The 16,669-nt window shown below is 59.9% G+C and overlaps 2 protein-coding genes across 2 annotated transcripts; both read right to left on the bottom strand.

Annotated features, from left to right (window-relative positions):
• Positions 1–1,628: 1,628 nt before the first annotated feature.
• LMXM_26_2110 (putative protein kinase) lies at positions 1,629–6,962 on the bottom strand (the record flags this gene model as incomplete). Its single annotated transcript, XM_003876464.1, has 1 exon — positions 1,629–6,962. One exon carries the CDS (start codon positions 6,960–6,962, stop codon positions 1,629–1,631), a length of 5,334 nt encoding a protein of 1,777 aa, XP_003876513.1.
• A 4,414-nt stretch (positions 6,963–11,376) lies between these two features.
• Positions 11,377–14,265, bottom strand: LMXM_26_2100 (serine/threonine protein phosphatase-like protein; the record flags this gene model as incomplete). The annotated part of the gene is made up of 1 exon (XM_003876463.1): positions 11,377–14,265. One exon carries the CDS (start codon positions 14,263–14,265, stop codon positions 11,377–11,379), a length of 2,889 nt encoding a protein of 962 aa, XP_003876512.1.
• Positions 14,266–16,669: the final 2,404 nt, after the last annotated feature.

Genomic DNA, 16,669 nt, shown 5'->3' with positions numbered 1-16,669 from the left:
TGTGTGTGGAATACGGCGCCCACCTCTGGTACGCGCAGTGGTCACTGAACCCTGAACGCAACACCAAAGCAGGCGATGGCGTCTTTCATCGTCTCCCATTCGCTCCTTCTTCGGATTGGTCATAGGCTTGCATCATGATGGAGTTTTGCCCCCGGTGAGGCAGTGACACCTTCACTCTTTCGCTTCCGTGAATACATAACCTGTGGATCGGTGAGCAGGGAGGGAGAGGGGAGGGGGCGTGCATGTCCGGTCCCTTTTCTATCGCATGCGCGTACAAGAGCAACGTTGATGTGGAGGAGTGGAGGAATGTGCGGCACCTCTCTCGCTGGCTCTCTCCCTCCCCCCTGCTGCAGTGTGCTCCTCTCGCTGGAATATACATGCTGAGACACCTGGCCGCGTTTCTAAGCAGCATGGGCCTCTTCCACACACACACACATACGCACCTGCCCTAGCACGTGCAGACATACACATACGTACATAGGCGCATGCCATACACGGCGGGGGAGGGGGAGGGGGACAGGACCGAAGGACGCACGGATACGCACAGAGAGAGAGGCACACCCAAGTACAGCTGGTGCCTTGGCTGAGCATTATCGCCGTCGGCCGCTTGCGCCTGTCGAAGTTCCCCTCCGCCAAGGCAAGACATGATAGCGCCGGTACAGTGGGGGAGAAAGAGGAAGAGAGACGGGCAGGAAAGAAAAGGATGCACACAGACGCACAGAAACCCGCGCGCGCACCGACACAGACACATCCACTCGCCCTATGTATATATATATATATATACGCGCGCGTGTATGTGTGTGTGTGTGTGTCGGGAGGGGAGGGGAGGGAAGGGAAAAGGGAGGGAGGAGGGGCGACGCTGCCCAAGAACGAGAAACAGCAGAAACACCTCCGCACACGCAATCCGCAGGGAGGGGGCACATGTGCACTCAGCCGTCAAGAAGATGAGGAGGGTAGACCTCGTAGAGAAAAAACGGACATGGGAGGGGAGGGGAGGGGTAAGAGATGTAGGAGGAGGAGCAAGGCAAGACAATGGAAAAGACGCAAGCGAAAGCGAAAGTAGAAACTCGAGAGATGACGATGGCACACGCACATACACACACATACACAGAGAGAGACACACACAGAATGTACACCGCGAAAGAAGAAAAGGGAAGACGAGCACGACCCTCCAGCAAGAAGGGAACAACAACAAGAGGACGGAGGGAGGACGGGGACGAGAGCGACGAAGCGACCACGGACACCGGCACATCGCACAACACAATGGGAAGAGAGAGAAAGGAAAAGCAACACAGAACAACAAATAAAAAAGCGAGGAGAGACGGAGTACGGCCCTCGACGCCTCTTCCGCGTGTCTCTGCTCAGCGAGCCCCTCCACATCTCCTCCAGGAGAACGCCACGTCTCTAGAATTCGCCGCAGACGCGCCATATCGAAAAGCTAGCATCATGCCAGTCAAAGCACGTTCATCTACATGGACAAAAAACACCGTGAGAGTCACACAAGCGCACTCAGGACAAGCAGGCAGATGTTCGCCAAACACCCTAGCACAGCACCTCTACGCAAAAACAGAGCGAGAATGGGAAGCAGGCACGTGTAGCGCGCGTGAGGAGGAGAAGCCCGCTCCGCATCAGTCGCTGGACATGATGTTGTTGTAGAGAGACTCGAATAAGTCGGCTCCGCCACCCTCCGTGGCCCTCGCAGTGCTGGCTGTAGCGGCTGGCGAAAGAGAAGCAGACCGAGTTGCGAGTGCTGCATCCTTAGTGCCTGGCACCAGCACTCGTGCCGATGATCCTGCTGCGGCAGATTCTAAGCCTGGCGTCGTCGTCCCCTCCGTCCGGCCGCCGTCGGCAGACATTGCCGTGCCTGTCGCCGTGAAAGGAAGAGTCGAAGACGGTAAGGGTCTCACTGGATGCGCCGCCGATGAGGAGGGGGTGGGCAGCTCGATCGCTGCTGCCCTTGCCAGCGTTCCCGTGCACGGTTTGGCCAGCGTCGGCGTGACAGGTACCGGTGGTTTTGTCAGGTATGGACTCTCCTGGCAAGCCTGCAGCAGTGCCTGCACCTTTCCAGGCCCATCACATGTAACGGAGGCGCGCACATCATCTTCCTCGTGCTCGTTACTGCTGCGGCACACGCAGGGTGCGTCGGACAGATGGCATCCACTGCTGGCGCTCGTTGCAGTTGGCGCAGTGCCACCCTCCACGTGACGTAGCGGCTCGCCGCTACCGTCGGCGCCGCTGTGGTGTGCACCGCTGCTGTTGCTGGTGCTCAGCGGTGATAGGTCATTTGCTGCCGCCAGCTTGCACGGACCACCGGCGTGGGGGCGCTGAGAGTCGTAGACGGCGAGGCTCACGCTGCTACTCGGCTGGGTCGACGTCCTCTCGATCGCAGCACCAGAGTGCGTGTGGTCGGGGTGCGTCGGCGACAGCGCAGAGCGCGGCAAGTTAGCCGTTGCCGTGGTGTTAGTGGCCCAGTGCGACCACGCATGCGCGTTGGTGTCGTCTTCGAAGTGGCGACCCGTGCTGCTGCTGCTGTGGCGATAGTTGTTGTCCATGTGACTACCGTCCCGACAAGGCGACGGGTGTGACGCCTCCTCTCCCTCTCCGTGTGGCACGAGCGACAGCTTCTCGGCAAGCTGACGGGCCTCGTTCAGGAACGGATGCTCAAGAGCCTCCTTCGCCGTCATACGCTTCCGCGGGTTCGGCTCTAGCAACCGCTGCACGAATGAAATGGCTGCACTGCTCACGCCAGCCCAGCGAGCGCTGTTGCACCGTGGCACCCGCTGCTGCTGCTGAAGCAGCGTTGCCCGGGAGGATGCGTTGAAGGGAAAGCAGCCGCTGAGCAGCACGTATGCAACGATGCCAATCGCATACAGGTCCATGGCGCGGGCGAGACCGACCGTCGTCGAGCGCCGCGCCCAGCCGTGCTCCAGGATCCAAGACAGCACCTCGGGCGGGAGGTACTTCTCTGTGCCACACGGAGTGAGCAGCAGTGTTGCCTCGGTGTCATCCGGCGCCAAGCTCACACCAGCCGCGACGACCGGAGGCGTCGGTGGCAGCTGCTGATGGGAGGTGTAGATGCAGCTACCACATCTGCTGCGCAGACCAGCACCGCCTGCAGCGAAGCCGCTGGTGTTGCAGCCGCTGCTACTGTTTTCCGCGTTGAAGTGATCGAGGGTGAAAGTGGTGGTGCCGGACAGGAGCAGCGGGGTCGAAGGCAGAGGAGGCGACACTATTATCGCTGATCCTGATGGTGTCTGTGGCTGCGCTCTCAGCACGCTGGGAGACATGAGTGCACTGCGCGCCAAATGCTCCTGATGTGCTCCTGATTCGCGGTGCTCCTCCCCGTTCGGTGCACTCTCTTCCTTTGGTTCAGCTGTGCTGCCGCCTTCCGACTCGTAGTCTGTCTCCGACGCGCTCACGTCGGTGCTGAAGGCGCCGCTGTTGTCCTCGCTCTCGGCCATGTCCTGTCGACTATCTCGGCCAAGGTCACCAACTTTCGTGACTGTATTGGCGGTCGTGTTCAATGCGCTCGCTGCGCCGCCGTTTTCCTCTTCATCCATCTCCTCCTCGAGGTCGAGAAAGCGGGTAAACATGTTCGCCGTGGACGGCATCGGCGAAGGCATACCAACACACGGCGTGCTCCGCTCCATGGCGGTGATGCCCGCATTACTCGACCCAAGGCGTGCCGTGCCAGCACCGACAGCCGCGCTGGGCGGCCGACAGAGCAGTGGCGGCCTCGGTGGAGCCGGTTTGGCCGGCGTGTAGCTGTTCCTGGAGCTGTTGCCGCCATTGGCGACCGTCACTGCACCAGCAGCACACCCTGCGCTTGGCGACGCTGGCGAACCGAGACTGCCACTGTAGCTGTTGCTGTTCGGGTTGCGGGAGGCGTGCGGGTGGCCGGCAGCCAGGGATGCACTGGTGGGTGGGAAAGAGGCAAGGTGAGTTGGGGACGTGATGGACGCGCTCAGGCTGCCGTGTCGCGCTCCTGCACCGCGCCCGCGCGACGCGACAACGATCGGTGACAGGGTAGTTGCACGGGTGCGGCGAGCGAGTCCAAAGTCGATGAGGGTCACTCGCAGCAGTCGTGCCACGTTGCAAGAGAGCATCGAATAGCGGTGCTGTGCCACTGTCCGGGTCTCAGCGGCGGTCGTCGTCGAGGCGCAGTCTTTTCGGTCATCCTTGTCTTCGGCCATCATTGCTGACGCATCGGACTTGTGCAAAGCCGGCCCAAGCACCTCGCGGATGCGCGCGTCGGGAACACCGGCGTCGGCCTCGGAAAGGAGAATGTTCTCCAGCTTAATGTCGCGGTGGATGAGCCCAAAGTTAGTGTGCAGGTACTGGATCGTGGAGACGAGCTGAAAGAGCAGCAGTGCCGCCCGCGCCTCTGACGGTGCCCCGTAGCGGGAGAGGTAGCGCTGCGCATCCATGCTGCCAGGGAAGACGCGCATTGCAATGACGAAGGCATCTGGGGTGCGGATCGCCTCGAAGAACTGCGAACAGCCGGTGTGGTGAAGACTGCGCAGGATCGAAACCTCGCGCTCAATCTCGACGAGTTCGCGGCGCACGCTGTTTTGGTCGTTCTGCGCTGCTCGTTGCGCATTCGAAGCGGCGCCTCCTGTCGCGGCAGCGGCAGTGGAGGGCGTGGTGGCAAGCGAATCAGGCACCGCCTTCGGTTTCTGGCGTGCCTTGCGCGGAATCACCTTGAGTGCAACAACGGGAATAGAGTGTAGAGATGCCGCCAGTGACCGAGTGTGCGGTCTGCGCTTTGCCGCCTCATCATCTGTCAGTGGCCCGGCCGCGTCGCCGACAGCCACCCCGGCGGCAGGGTCCACACGCACCGCGGGAGAGGACGAATTGCGGCGCACTGGGCTCACCCTCCGAACCATTGGAGCGCGCCTGCCCCCCTCTCGGGGACCACCGCCACTGAGCTCGTCGCTGTCACAGGGGGCCGCCTGCCTGTGCAGCAGCGGCGAGGCGAAGCGCCGAAGTCCCTCTTTTCCGCGAAGGATGGGAACGGCAGCGTACACCTTAGAGAAGGCACCCTTGCCGATCATGTCCACCACTGGGTTGAACACGTACACATCCTGCAGGTCACCCACACGGAGGCACAGATGAGCACCGTCCTGCGGCACCTTGCTGGAACGCAGCCCCGCCGAGAGAATCGGAGAGGAACGATTTGAGCTCTGATGTGGTTGTTGTAGCCGCGCATCGGAGCTGAGGTGGTGGTGTGATGCAGCGAGAGTCATTTGTGGGCATCCGCCCTTGTACACTGGCGGTAGGACCGGCACTGAGACAGCACGCAGCGCTGCCCGGCCTCCTCTCCTTCGACTGCTGCGGTCGTCTCGACCACGGCCGCGACGCGGTACAGCTTGCCGGGCCGCAGCATCTCGTCCTTCTCGGCCACGGGCACCAGGCGTCGCAGCTGCCCCAGCCGACGACAGTGGCACAACAGTTTTCAGCGAGCACGCTAAGGTCGCCGTCAAGGGCGACCCGAAGAAGAGTGCGTCGCCACCACCATTCACAACGATGTCGTCGTCCACGGAGGTGTCTGCCCCCCCAGCAGTACCAGCACCCGTCGGAGCGGAAGCCGTGTCACTTTCAGGGGCCCCAGCGCTCTCCGCGCTGGCGTCTGTCGCTGTCGCCGATGTTGACCGCATCCCCGGCGTATGGCTCCGCCTCGTCTCCGCCAGTCCGCGGAGCTGCTGCTGATAAAAGAAGCGCTCAAAGGCGCACAAGGGCAGGTTCCTCAGTGCGAAAATCTCTGCTGAGCTCTCCGCCGCGGCCCCGTCGAGACTTTCGATGGCGTCCGACGAGATGCGGGCAGCCCGCAGTGCGGCCTTCGGGTTCAACCCCTTCTCGTACAAGATGAGCCGTGGGGCGTGGTGCAGAACAATCACGGCTTCGGCTGCGCCGGGGGCGCGGCGAACATCCGTTATCTCGTCAGAGGCGGAGACGCGCGTCATGCGCTCATGGTGCAGCCCAGTGGCCTCCGCGAATCCCCAGTCGTGCTGAAGAGAGGGCTCACCGCTGAACTCACTGGAGGTGACATCAAGGTGTCCTGCGGTGTACCGATACCGACGTGATCGCAGCGGTGCCGAGGCGGCGCGCGGCCGGAACAGCATGAGCAGTCGCTCAGCGGCGCACGCCTCCTGCTTCGAGGGAACATACAACGCACACGAAGGCGTATCGAGACCCTGAGTAGACCCAGAAGCTGCTCTGACGAGAGGTGGAGAGGTGCCGGCTGAACCTGGCGCCGCGTGTAAGGTGCGAGCAATATTCGCAGTGGCAGAATCCCGCTCCCCCGCCGGCTCTTCGGGGCCGGCGATGGCATCCTCGTTGAGGGGGTGCGGCGACCGCGGCCAGGATGCGATGACATCGGCTCGGCGCTTGTTGTTCACCCTTTCCTTCGCATCATCATTCATCTCACGGAGCTGCCGCTGGTGGCACTCGCCCCACTGGCCCGCCTCCTCTTCTGAAACACAACCCGTGGTGCGCTCCGCCTCCCTCGCATCGCTGCCCGGTCGCTCACTCGAAGCACTGCACGCGGATGCCCCCACTGTGGAGGCCATCAGCGGACTGGAGACTTGTTGGTTTTCCCGTAGCGCCTCCGGTTGTGGCTGCTGTTGCGTGCGGAGGTACTGCGCCCGCACGGTGCGTGCTCTTTGCAGCAGCCGCGCCACACCTGGAGCCAGGGGGCGCGTGCCGAACGAGGAGTAGTTGACATAGCTGCCGCGCAGCACAAAGTGGTCGACTGGGATGGGCTGCTCACGCACACGATGGGTGCGCCACCAGCGCAGCCGGTCGACAACTTGCACTGCCGCCATACGCTCGACGGCGGCGTGGCTGTCGGGCATGGAGAGCTTCTGCTGCTCCTGATGTTGGCCCTCTTCCTTGGCGGCGTCATGGTATGTGTTGTTGCTGTGTATGGTGGTGTGCCCGCCATCCAGGGATATATTAGACATGGCTACACAGTGCGCGTACAGAGAGAGAGTCGACGAAAGCGTGGCTCACAAGGTCCGACACGCGGAAGAGTGACCCTCCCCCGCTGACGTACCCTCTAGAGACGTGGCACAGGAGAGAAAGTCAGAAGAAGTGCGCGCAGAACACAACCGAGTGAGCACGATGACCGTAGCAGCAGCAACAAGACGGCGGCGATGAAAGAGCGCTGCAGCGTGTGTGTCGGTGTCGGTGTGTCTGTCTGTGGGTATGTGTGGGCAACGAAGAATTGGGGCGGGAGGGGAGACCCAGCGAAACGGCAGAACGCGGAAAAGACAACAAAGAAATATAGAATAACAATTAGACAGCAACGAAAGGGCACGGCAGAACAGAACAGGGCAGGGCAGGGCAGATCGAGCAAGCGAGGAATCACAATCTTCTCAAAAAAGGGAAAGAAGGGAAAACCAAGAAAAAGAAAACACGCGCACACGCGTACACACCATTGGGTGCACAAAAGCCACACACACACACACACACACACACACGCACAAGAGGCGTACAAGGCGAGAGAGCAGGAAGATGTATAGAGCTATACAGATTATATATAAAGAGAGAGGTCTGTCTGTCTGTCTGTGTGTGTGTGTATACAGATACAGATAGATGCGCAGCCAGCGGAGAACGAGGGAGGGAAATAGGGTGAGGAGGAGGAAGAAGAGAGCGAGATGGAACACCGGTTCAGAGACGCAAAACTCCTGGGCACCTCCCGGGGCGGGGGGTGCTGTTGTGCCAACCTGTGTGTATGCCAGGACGAGGTCAAGGGCACTGGCGATAAACGCAACAACAACAGCAACGAAACAGAGAGAGAACGATGGCAACACGAAGGCAAGATAAAGGTCGAACGGATTAGGCGTGTGGGGGGATCGCCAGCGTCGTGTAGGGGGAGGGGGGAGAAGTACAGGAGGGAAGGAGATCAGGAACTTTCGGTTTCGCTTTGTGTGTGCGGGTGAGCCCCCTCTTGTTGGTGAAGTGGGTCTGTACAATGAATGCAGGTTCTACAACTGGTGGGGATGGGAAGGAGGGGGCAAGGGGGACAAGGCGCAGACGGCCACACACTTACACGGCGACTAATGTGCTGAAGTCGGACGTATGGCAGGATAGGAGGGTGGAAAAGGAGGAGGGGAAGTAGGGGCGGCAACACTGGCGTAGTGAGGTGTGTGTGTGTGTGTGTGTGTGTGTGTGTGTGTGTGTCGGTGAAAGATAAACTGCTGTGCTGTGGTGGCGAGAGAGCAGGCGGAGTGCAAAGGCCAAACAGAACAGGGAAAAGGGAAGATCGCAATGGTTGACACCAGACGAGGCGTACAAAACACGCTAAACAGACAGAAAAACGTGAGCCAAGGCAGCGGATCGAGGTAGAAGAATAGCACCGAGGAACGGTGCCCCACGCACGGACGCGTACAACCGGAGGTGTTGGAGAGGTGCACAGAGGGGAAGGACGCAACAGCGAATTGCCCAAACTTTACAGAAAAAGCCAGAGGAAATCAGAAAGGCCCCCCACACACATACACGTACACACGCACTCACATACGCACACCTTCAGCGAAGAAGCGAGAGCGTAGACTTAGCACCACGACACTTGTGCCCTCTCCCCTCCCGGCGACGACGACAACAGCGGGGCGCTCCTCACACACACACACACGCGGACGGAGAGGGAGGGAGGGGGCAGCACGAGAACACAGCAAAGGTATGAAGAAAACACTAATAAACGAAGGTAAAGGAGAAGAGCGCCCTCGGAAAACGGAAGAGTGGTGAGACCACAGAAAAGTAAAAAGGAAGAGAGAGAGGCGTATGCACAGCAGCAGCAGCAGAAGACGACGACGACAAGGAACGCGAAAATACGAACGCACAACAGTCCCAGAAACGCGGCGCACGCAGACAGAGCGAAGGGAGGAAGTGGGGTACGCACTGCAAAGAGACCTAAGAAAAAAAAATGATGACCGGTGTGGCAGCAGCAGCTTCAGCGGTGGTAGTCGTCGAAGTGAAATACAGAACACAAGATTGAGCCGAAGGAACGCAAAGAGTTGTACAGAAGGTAGGCAGCGCTGAGTGAGATGATGTGCACGGTTGATGTGTGCCAGCCAGAGGGAGAGAGATCGCGTAAGACAATGGAAACGTGCTACAAGCACACGCGCGCCAAGGAGGCGCAACGAACGAAACCCTGCAAAGGCTCGCCAAAGCGGCTCAAGGGATGGAGAGCAGGAGTAGGTAGGGGAATGCCGCAGCACTAAGCTAGCTGTCTTGTCTGCGAGTTACCTGACAGCTACGTAGGTCCTCTTCCCTGCGCTTTGTCAGTTGTGAGTGCCCGGCGTGTGTGTGTGTGTGTGTGTGTGCCGGCGCGGGTTTGTGTTCCGTACCAATGGAATGGAGGCACTTGTCTGCTGCCTCGCGGGTGCTCTTGGTGCGTCGCGCCTTGCTGATAAGCCCAGAAGCGGCGCCTTTTCTTTTCTCTGCGTGTCGTGTTCGCGTCGCTTCCCTCCCTATCGACCGTGCGCCTCTTCGCGTTTTGTCTCCCTTTTCTTCTTGTGCTTCTTCGTTGTCGTGAATTCCTTTCCGCGTCTCTCTCTCTCGGCTGTGCGCGCTGTATCCGCTGGTACGTGTGCGCCCCTCCCCACATGCGCCATCAACGGCGACGAAGGAAAGGAAAGGAAAGGAAAGGGGTAGAGAAAGAAAGCGTGGCAGGGTTTGAGCACAGCACGCAAAGCCAGAGAGGGCGGATGGAGAGGGCCCGTATGTGAGGGATATGCGAGAAAGCGCGTATGGTCGAGAGGTGATTTTTGTGTGTGTGTGGGGGGGGGAGGGGGGGGGCATGCCATGCGCATCTTGAAAGGGGGGTCCAAATAGACGCAGACACACGTAGGCGGGACTGGTGTCGTCATCCGTGTGCGTACAAGCAGGCCGGAACGCACAGAGAGGATACGCTCGAAGGAGTCGCGCCTCTCTCTCCCTCTCCACCATTATCCCTTTCGCCTCTTCAATACCTCTGCTTCATGGACACAGAAAACGAAGCGAGAGGAGGGATGATGGGACACGCCCCTGTGCGCCGCACATGCGTGCGAGCACATGAAGGGCACGGGAGGAGGCGGGGGGATGATGGCGGCGCCCAGGCGTCCTCTATCAAGAACAAGATAGCGCTGCCGCTACAACACAGATGTATATACACGCACAGACTCGCATGCATGCGTAATATGCCGTGCCGCTTTCATGATTGGCGTGCCTTTTTTCTTTTTTCTGTGTGTTTTCGCTGTGGAATTTACCTTAAGCGATCGCATGGTACAATTTACTCGCGGTTATTTAGCGCACGCACAACCGTGCACACACACAGACACACATCCATCTACATAGATGCCCCATGTTCTTCACCAGCGTGCGAAGGGGAGAGAGGGAGAGATGCACCGAGGCCGTCAGGCGAGCTCGGCGCATTCGTCCCCATCCGATCCAGCTGCGGGAGCCGCTCGTGTGTGTCTGTGTGTGTGTGTGTGTGTGTGTGTGGAGGGAAGAGGAGTGGAAGGAGGCAGCGCATATGTTCATCACTGCCCTCTCCCTCTCCCTCTCTCTCGCTGCATCTCTCTGCGTGTTGTTCGATCACGCCGGTGAGCGCGAGATTCACCGTTCCCCCAGGGCAAGGAAGGGAAGCGCAAAGCCGCGTCGTCAGAGTCGAGGAAGACGTGAGGAGACACACACACACCCTCCCCCCCTCTGGCACACCAGCAACCGCCCCGGTGGGCTGCGAAGTGCAGCAAGGCGAGAGAGAAATAAACATCACAACGAGAAGAAAAAGGAAAAGAGATGGATGGAAGAGTCCCTCCCTCCCTCCCCCCTCCGCTGTCCCTCCTCGACCCACACACACGCGCACATGCAAGATGCGTACCATCATCACGCCCCATCACCGGCATCGGAAGCAGTGAAAGCGACGAGGGCGGCAGAGGCAGCAGCGGGCAGCGAAAAAGGGACAGAAAGGAATATGAGGTCGAGCGACGGCCACCACGAGGGCTGAGGGCTGAGGAAGAGGAGCAGAGAGAGAGAGACACGGCCAACACCACGACTGTCGCACGTGCGCACCTCAGCGGGCGCACGCACGCGCATACACCAGCGCCCACGCAACAGAGCAAGTCGGGAGCGGAGGGGACAGAAAGCGTGGATTCAACCTGGAGCTGAAACCAAGGGAGAAGGAGCGGACGAGGAAGAGAGATTTGACAGCCGTGGGCAGCACAGTCCGTTTCGAGAGCACACTGCCCCACCAACCACATAGAGACATGGCTGTCAGAGGCGGTGCGCCGCGGCATCGCGATAGAAAAAAAATCAAAGTGCCTGATGGGCGTATCGGCGTATGCGTTCACGGAGCTATGGCTCGCTCTTCTCCCTTGCCATAGGCCATCCCAAGAGTCACATGGTCACCACCTTCTCAATCATCTGCACCTCGCCGTTCGCAGCGACCACGACGCAGCCAGCGCCGTTGCGGTGGCCCATGTAGTTGCTGCTGCTGAAGATGGTAAGCACCTTGCTGCTCTTACTCCACCGCAGCCCATGCGCCTTCTCCTGATGAGCGCGGAAGAGCATCGAGTAATGGTACGCCGTGAGGAACGTGTCCACCGCCTTCGCGGAGAAGGAGACAACGTTGCTGCCGCGGGTGTTGACGGTGAAGCCCCACTCGTTGACATGCACGCTTGGCGTCGACCCTCTAGCGGCGGTCGCCGAAGAGGAGGAGGACGAGCTTCGGTGAGCGTCGTGTTCGCCGCCAGCAACACGAGAAGACTCCCAGTCCACGCACGCCGCCGCCTCTTCCAGCTCCATCGGGGTCGGGTCCGACCAGAGCAAGTCGAACATGGTGTACCAGCTCTTGCGCACGTCGTCCTCGGTTAACTGCGGCAAATAGTCGCTGCTGCTGCGCATAACGGGTGGAGACTTGTGGCCTTGTGGCTGCTGCTGCTGCTCGCTCTGCACTCCGGGTACCAGACTCGCCGTACGAGACGCGGAGGACGCCGCCGAGCACGACGAGGGGCGAGACGATGCCTCCGCCTCTGGCGGCACTGCCGCTGCGGCAACTTCAGGGCCGCTCACACTGCTCCCGGCGCTGCCGCTACTCGCCTTTCTCTGCAGCTTTAGGGAAGAAGAGAAAGTGCCAAAAGACTTGGACGCCGCCGGGGTACTCGTGCTCGCAGTTGCGGCGGCGGCGGCCTCTGCAGCCTCTCGTCGGCACGCCGCCGTGAAACCGGGTGGAGCGGCAGACGGGTACCGGCGCCATAGCGCCTCCAGCTCCTGCTTCACAAAGTAGTCCGGCATGCACTCGGCGTCGTCTTTCACAGCCGGGTTGTTCGGAAACAACGTGAGCATACGGGGGAAAGAGAGACTGCGCAGAGAGGCAAGCGAGTTCTCATACGGCGAGCGATCGAAGCGGGGAATACCGCCGTGTGTGCACAAGATGCGCTCTTCGTGAGCCTCGTGCCGGGACGGCTGCCCACGTGCGAGAGAGGCGTCCGCGATTGTGTTGTAGCCGGTCGGCAGCGGGGACACCGCCTCCGCGCTGGCCGAGTTCTTGGAGAGTGTCTCGTCACCTTCCTTGTCGCCGCTAGCCACTTCGCCGTCGCGGTGCAGCGTGCGGAGGTGCTGCGAGTCGAGTGAAGACGCCTTCGTCGTCGAGCCTGACGTCAGCGAGGTCGTTGACGCGGTCCGCTTGGTCCGATTGCCGTCGTGGAGCAGTACTGCTGGCTGGCTCACGTAAAGGTTCGGGTGCATCACGGTCTGCTGCGACCGCAGAAATGATAAGTTTGGTGTGCTCGGGATCACCAGTTCCGCCGCCAGCGGGAGGTACTTGAACAGGGCCGTCACCTCGCGGAACAGCTTCGTTCCCGCAGTGTAGCCAAAGACAGTGTGACACTGAGCCAGGAAGCAGCCGCGGCCGTAGGTGCGCAGGTCACCGCAGACGACGCGGTCCTCGTGGTTGCCGCGCAGCATGACGATCTTCGATGCGTTCATGATCTTGAGCGAGAAGAGGAGCATGACACACTCGAGCGAGAAAGGGCCGCGATCGACATAGTCGCCGAGGCACAAGATATTTGCTGGGGTGAGGTTGAAGTCGTGGAAGATCAGCAACCGCTTCAGGAAGAAGGACAAGTCCTCAAAGTTCCCGTGGATGTCGCCGAAGACGAAGGCCGGCGCGTTGATGCGCGGGAACAGGCCGTGGTGGGGCGACAGCGTTTCCTGCTCCAGCAGAGGCCGCACCTGCGCCACAACGCGGTGGCATAGGCGCAAAAAGTAGTCCTTGCTCTCCGGCGTGCTATAGTACAGAAACGTCCCGCCAATGTAGTTGCGCATAATGTAGTGATACGGGCTCTCCTCCAGTCTCGCCACCGGGGCAGGGTACGTGGTGCGCAGCGGCACAGCAGCAGGCCGTGAATGCTGTTGTTGCTGCCCATGGGTGTAGTGAGGCTGCTGCGGTGAGCTGTCGCTGGAGTCGGCGGGCGTGACGTCGGTGGTGCGGAGTTTCCGTCCGTCAGGAGGCGTGGGACCTCTGGCAAGGGTGCAGAAAATGCCGCCCGATGAGGGAGACGACACGATGCCCTCCTTCACTTCTGACACGTGCTGTGGGCATGCATTTGAAGCCGCCGCTGGACGGGAGACCGCCACGAAGTGCGGCGGTGTCTCCTGAACCGCAGCCGCCTCGGCCCTGTCACGTGTGGAGCAGGGCAGGAGCTGCACGCCAGCCTCATCTTGCTTCTCAGAAAGGTCTTCTGGGTCCTGCGCAAGTGCACCTGAGCGGCCTGTGTGGACAACATCCATCACCTCGGAGTCCCTGTCCTCGGACCCCCCTTCAGTGTCCTCGCCCACGTCGGCCTCCGCCAGCATCATCTCTACTGGCTCGCCAAAGGGCATGTCCTGATGCCGCTCTGACCACCGCAGGCGCTTCGTGAGACGTGACAAGATGCGCATTTCGTGGGTCTTGACTGTGGCAAACGTGTTTGGCGTGGCGACGCTGTCGGCGGTGAAGGTGAGCACCGGTGACGGATTGCTGGCCGCGGGAGCACCAGCGAGTGAGGGGTCTGCGTGGCGCTCAACGGTGGACTGGCCATGCGCCGACATCATTGTCGCACGTCCGTCGTCGAAGCTCGGCGGCTCTGGCGCCTGCGCCCACACCCCTGGCGGCCCGTGACTCGGTCGAAGACACGGGGTATCTGGCTCCGCGGGGTCCGGCTGGATCCTCTGAGAGAGAAGCTCTTGGAGGGAGCGAATTTTCGGCACCCCGCTATCGTGCACGCAGCGCACGTATGGATTCATGCGTATGGTGCTCGTATGAGGTCCGTAGAGATGCTCGTCTGCCGCCGCAACAGCTGCATCACCACGGTTAGATCGCAGCTGCTGCGGTGGGACAGACGGCGCCGCCGCAACCTCGACGTGCACGACGCCATCGCTGTCTCTGGTCCTGTTGGCAGGCATGCGAGTCCCACTAAAGCGCACCGGAGTGCGGTGTTAGTTGTGTGGCGTCGGCAGGAGACAGAAGAGGGAGGTGACTGTGTGACACACTCTTCAAAGGTGCAACGAATCGTGGGTAAGAAGCTCCAGCACTTGTAATGGTTTCGTAAAACCCACTGACAGCGAATATGAAAGAAGAGGCACAGACAGTGACAAATCGTGCGTAAAGCAAGCGCGAAAGACGCGCAAGCGCATGCGTGCACTCAGCTACGCCCTCCCTAACAGAAAAATGAAAAAGCGCAGGCGGAGACCCTCGCGCGCCAACACACACACACGCACGATCTGGACGGACCCACACGGTAACCAACTAGCGAAACAGAAGCGAAAATAAAGGAGCAGCAGCACCTTTCTCTCTCTCACCTGTGCGGTGTCGTCGTCGTCACGCAGATGCTGCGTTCACGCACAGACAAACCCACACGCACAAAGCAATAAGGTAGATAGCTATAGAGATATATATATATGGTCCTCTGCACAGACGTCAATCACGCGGGGGAGGGGGGCAGAGGGCGAGGGAGATAAGCGAAGCGGAAGGGTTCGAGCCGCCGACAAGTGAGACGCTGGGTCGAAGACAATCGAATATAGAAAACAAAGTTACTCGGAAAAGCAGGCAACAAGTGAAGAAACAAGCAAACAGAGCAGATTACGTTAGAGAGCACCGCCTCAGATATTGCGAGACACAGTGTGGTGGAGGGCTTGGGGGAGAGGGGAGGAAGAGGCTGGCCTTGATCTGATGATGACTGGCGTTGCGTGTATGCGTGCCCCCTTTTCTCTCCGGGCAGAGTCCCTAGCGTCAGTCCTGTACTCTTTGTTCTACGCTTCGTTTCGTTATGGTATTCTTTTAAAACAGCTCATCAACACACACACACACGTGCCGCGTGTGCGTGTGTGCGTGTGCGTTACGTTATCCGGGTGTTTTCTTTTAGGTCGCTATAGACTGCACTCTCTGTCGCCGTCTCTCGTGTACGGGCGCGTGCGCTGGAGTAGGTCTCAGAGAGAGAAATGGAGAGGGATGGAAGAGGACTACCTCACTGCCCCTCTTGTCGGTCGCTTCTAATTCTTTGTCTTGTGAGTGGGGGTGGAGGCAAAAGATGGTGCCAACTGCTTTGGAAATCTACGCGGGCAGGTGTGTGTGTGTGGGGGGGGGGGGAGATGTACCGTGTCCAAGGCATCGAAACAATATGCATCGTCCATGATGTGTGAGTTAGAAAGGCAGGCGTAAAGGTTGAGAGAAGGGGGGAGGCGCGGCGCAGCCAACGAGAGCGAGAGCACGAGAGGAACGCCATTGAAGAACACAAATGGCGACAATCACCACCACAGCACATAGACAAGGAGAGGTATGCGCATACAGGGGAGGTCGGAATGGGCGGAGAATGACGAGTGTGCCTTGGAGGAGCGGGTCGCAGGACCCCATGTGATCCGCACCAACACCTGTGTGAAGACTCGACAAAACGGCGGGGCCATCAACACCGTATGACGAAGAAAAGCAAGAGCGCGTAAGCCTCGCCACCCGTGGCTGAAAGACTTTTAAAACCCCGAAAGACGGACCAGAGCGCCTCTCTCTCAGTTGCGTTATCGCTGCTGCTATCGGTGCGGCCTTGCCACCTTTACACATGCGTGGCTCGTGCTTTACACACACACATACCTTCCCTCTCAACAGCCCTTCCCTACTGCATTCCTCAGTGTCGTTCTCCCCACCCCCACTCGGGCCCTTGCCAAGTGAGGGAGAAAGACCGTCGGGCTTGTCAGCCACGAACGCGGCTGAGAGGGAGGAAAGGAGAGAGAGAGAGGCACAGACGTATACACGAGCACATGCACAGGGCATCCCCTGCCTCACAGAGGGGACGACTTACGCCTCGGTGGCACCCTTCTCTCCTTATTTTTTTCCTGAGTCTCTATTTGAAGCTCTTATAAGTGTGTTCCAACGGGCTTGCATCATTGATGCCAACGTACACTCATTACGGAAGATCAAACGGCGCATGCTGCGCGCACACACACACAGCCATGACCACCAGTAGACCATTCAAGAGGCTAGAACGTGTGCGTGCGTGCCGAATGGGGGAGGGAAGAGGGACAAGGAAGCGTGTGCACCCCCCCCCGCTTACACTTACTGCTCGTGTGCATGTGTCCCTTGTCGGAGGCTGCTGGGGCGGGTGAAACGGACACAAATAAAGGGCTCATACACGCACTCCCGCTGACAGATCATCCCTCC

This window comes from Leishmania mexicana, chromosome 26 (assembly GCF_000234665.1).
Source record: "Leishmania mexicana MHOM/GT/2001/U1103 complete genome, chromosome 26".
NCBI classification, from domain to species: Eukaryota; Euglenozoa; class Kinetoplastea; order Trypanosomatida; family Trypanosomatidae; genus Leishmania; species Leishmania mexicana.
This window is presented reverse-complemented; position numbering and strand designations above follow the sequence as displayed.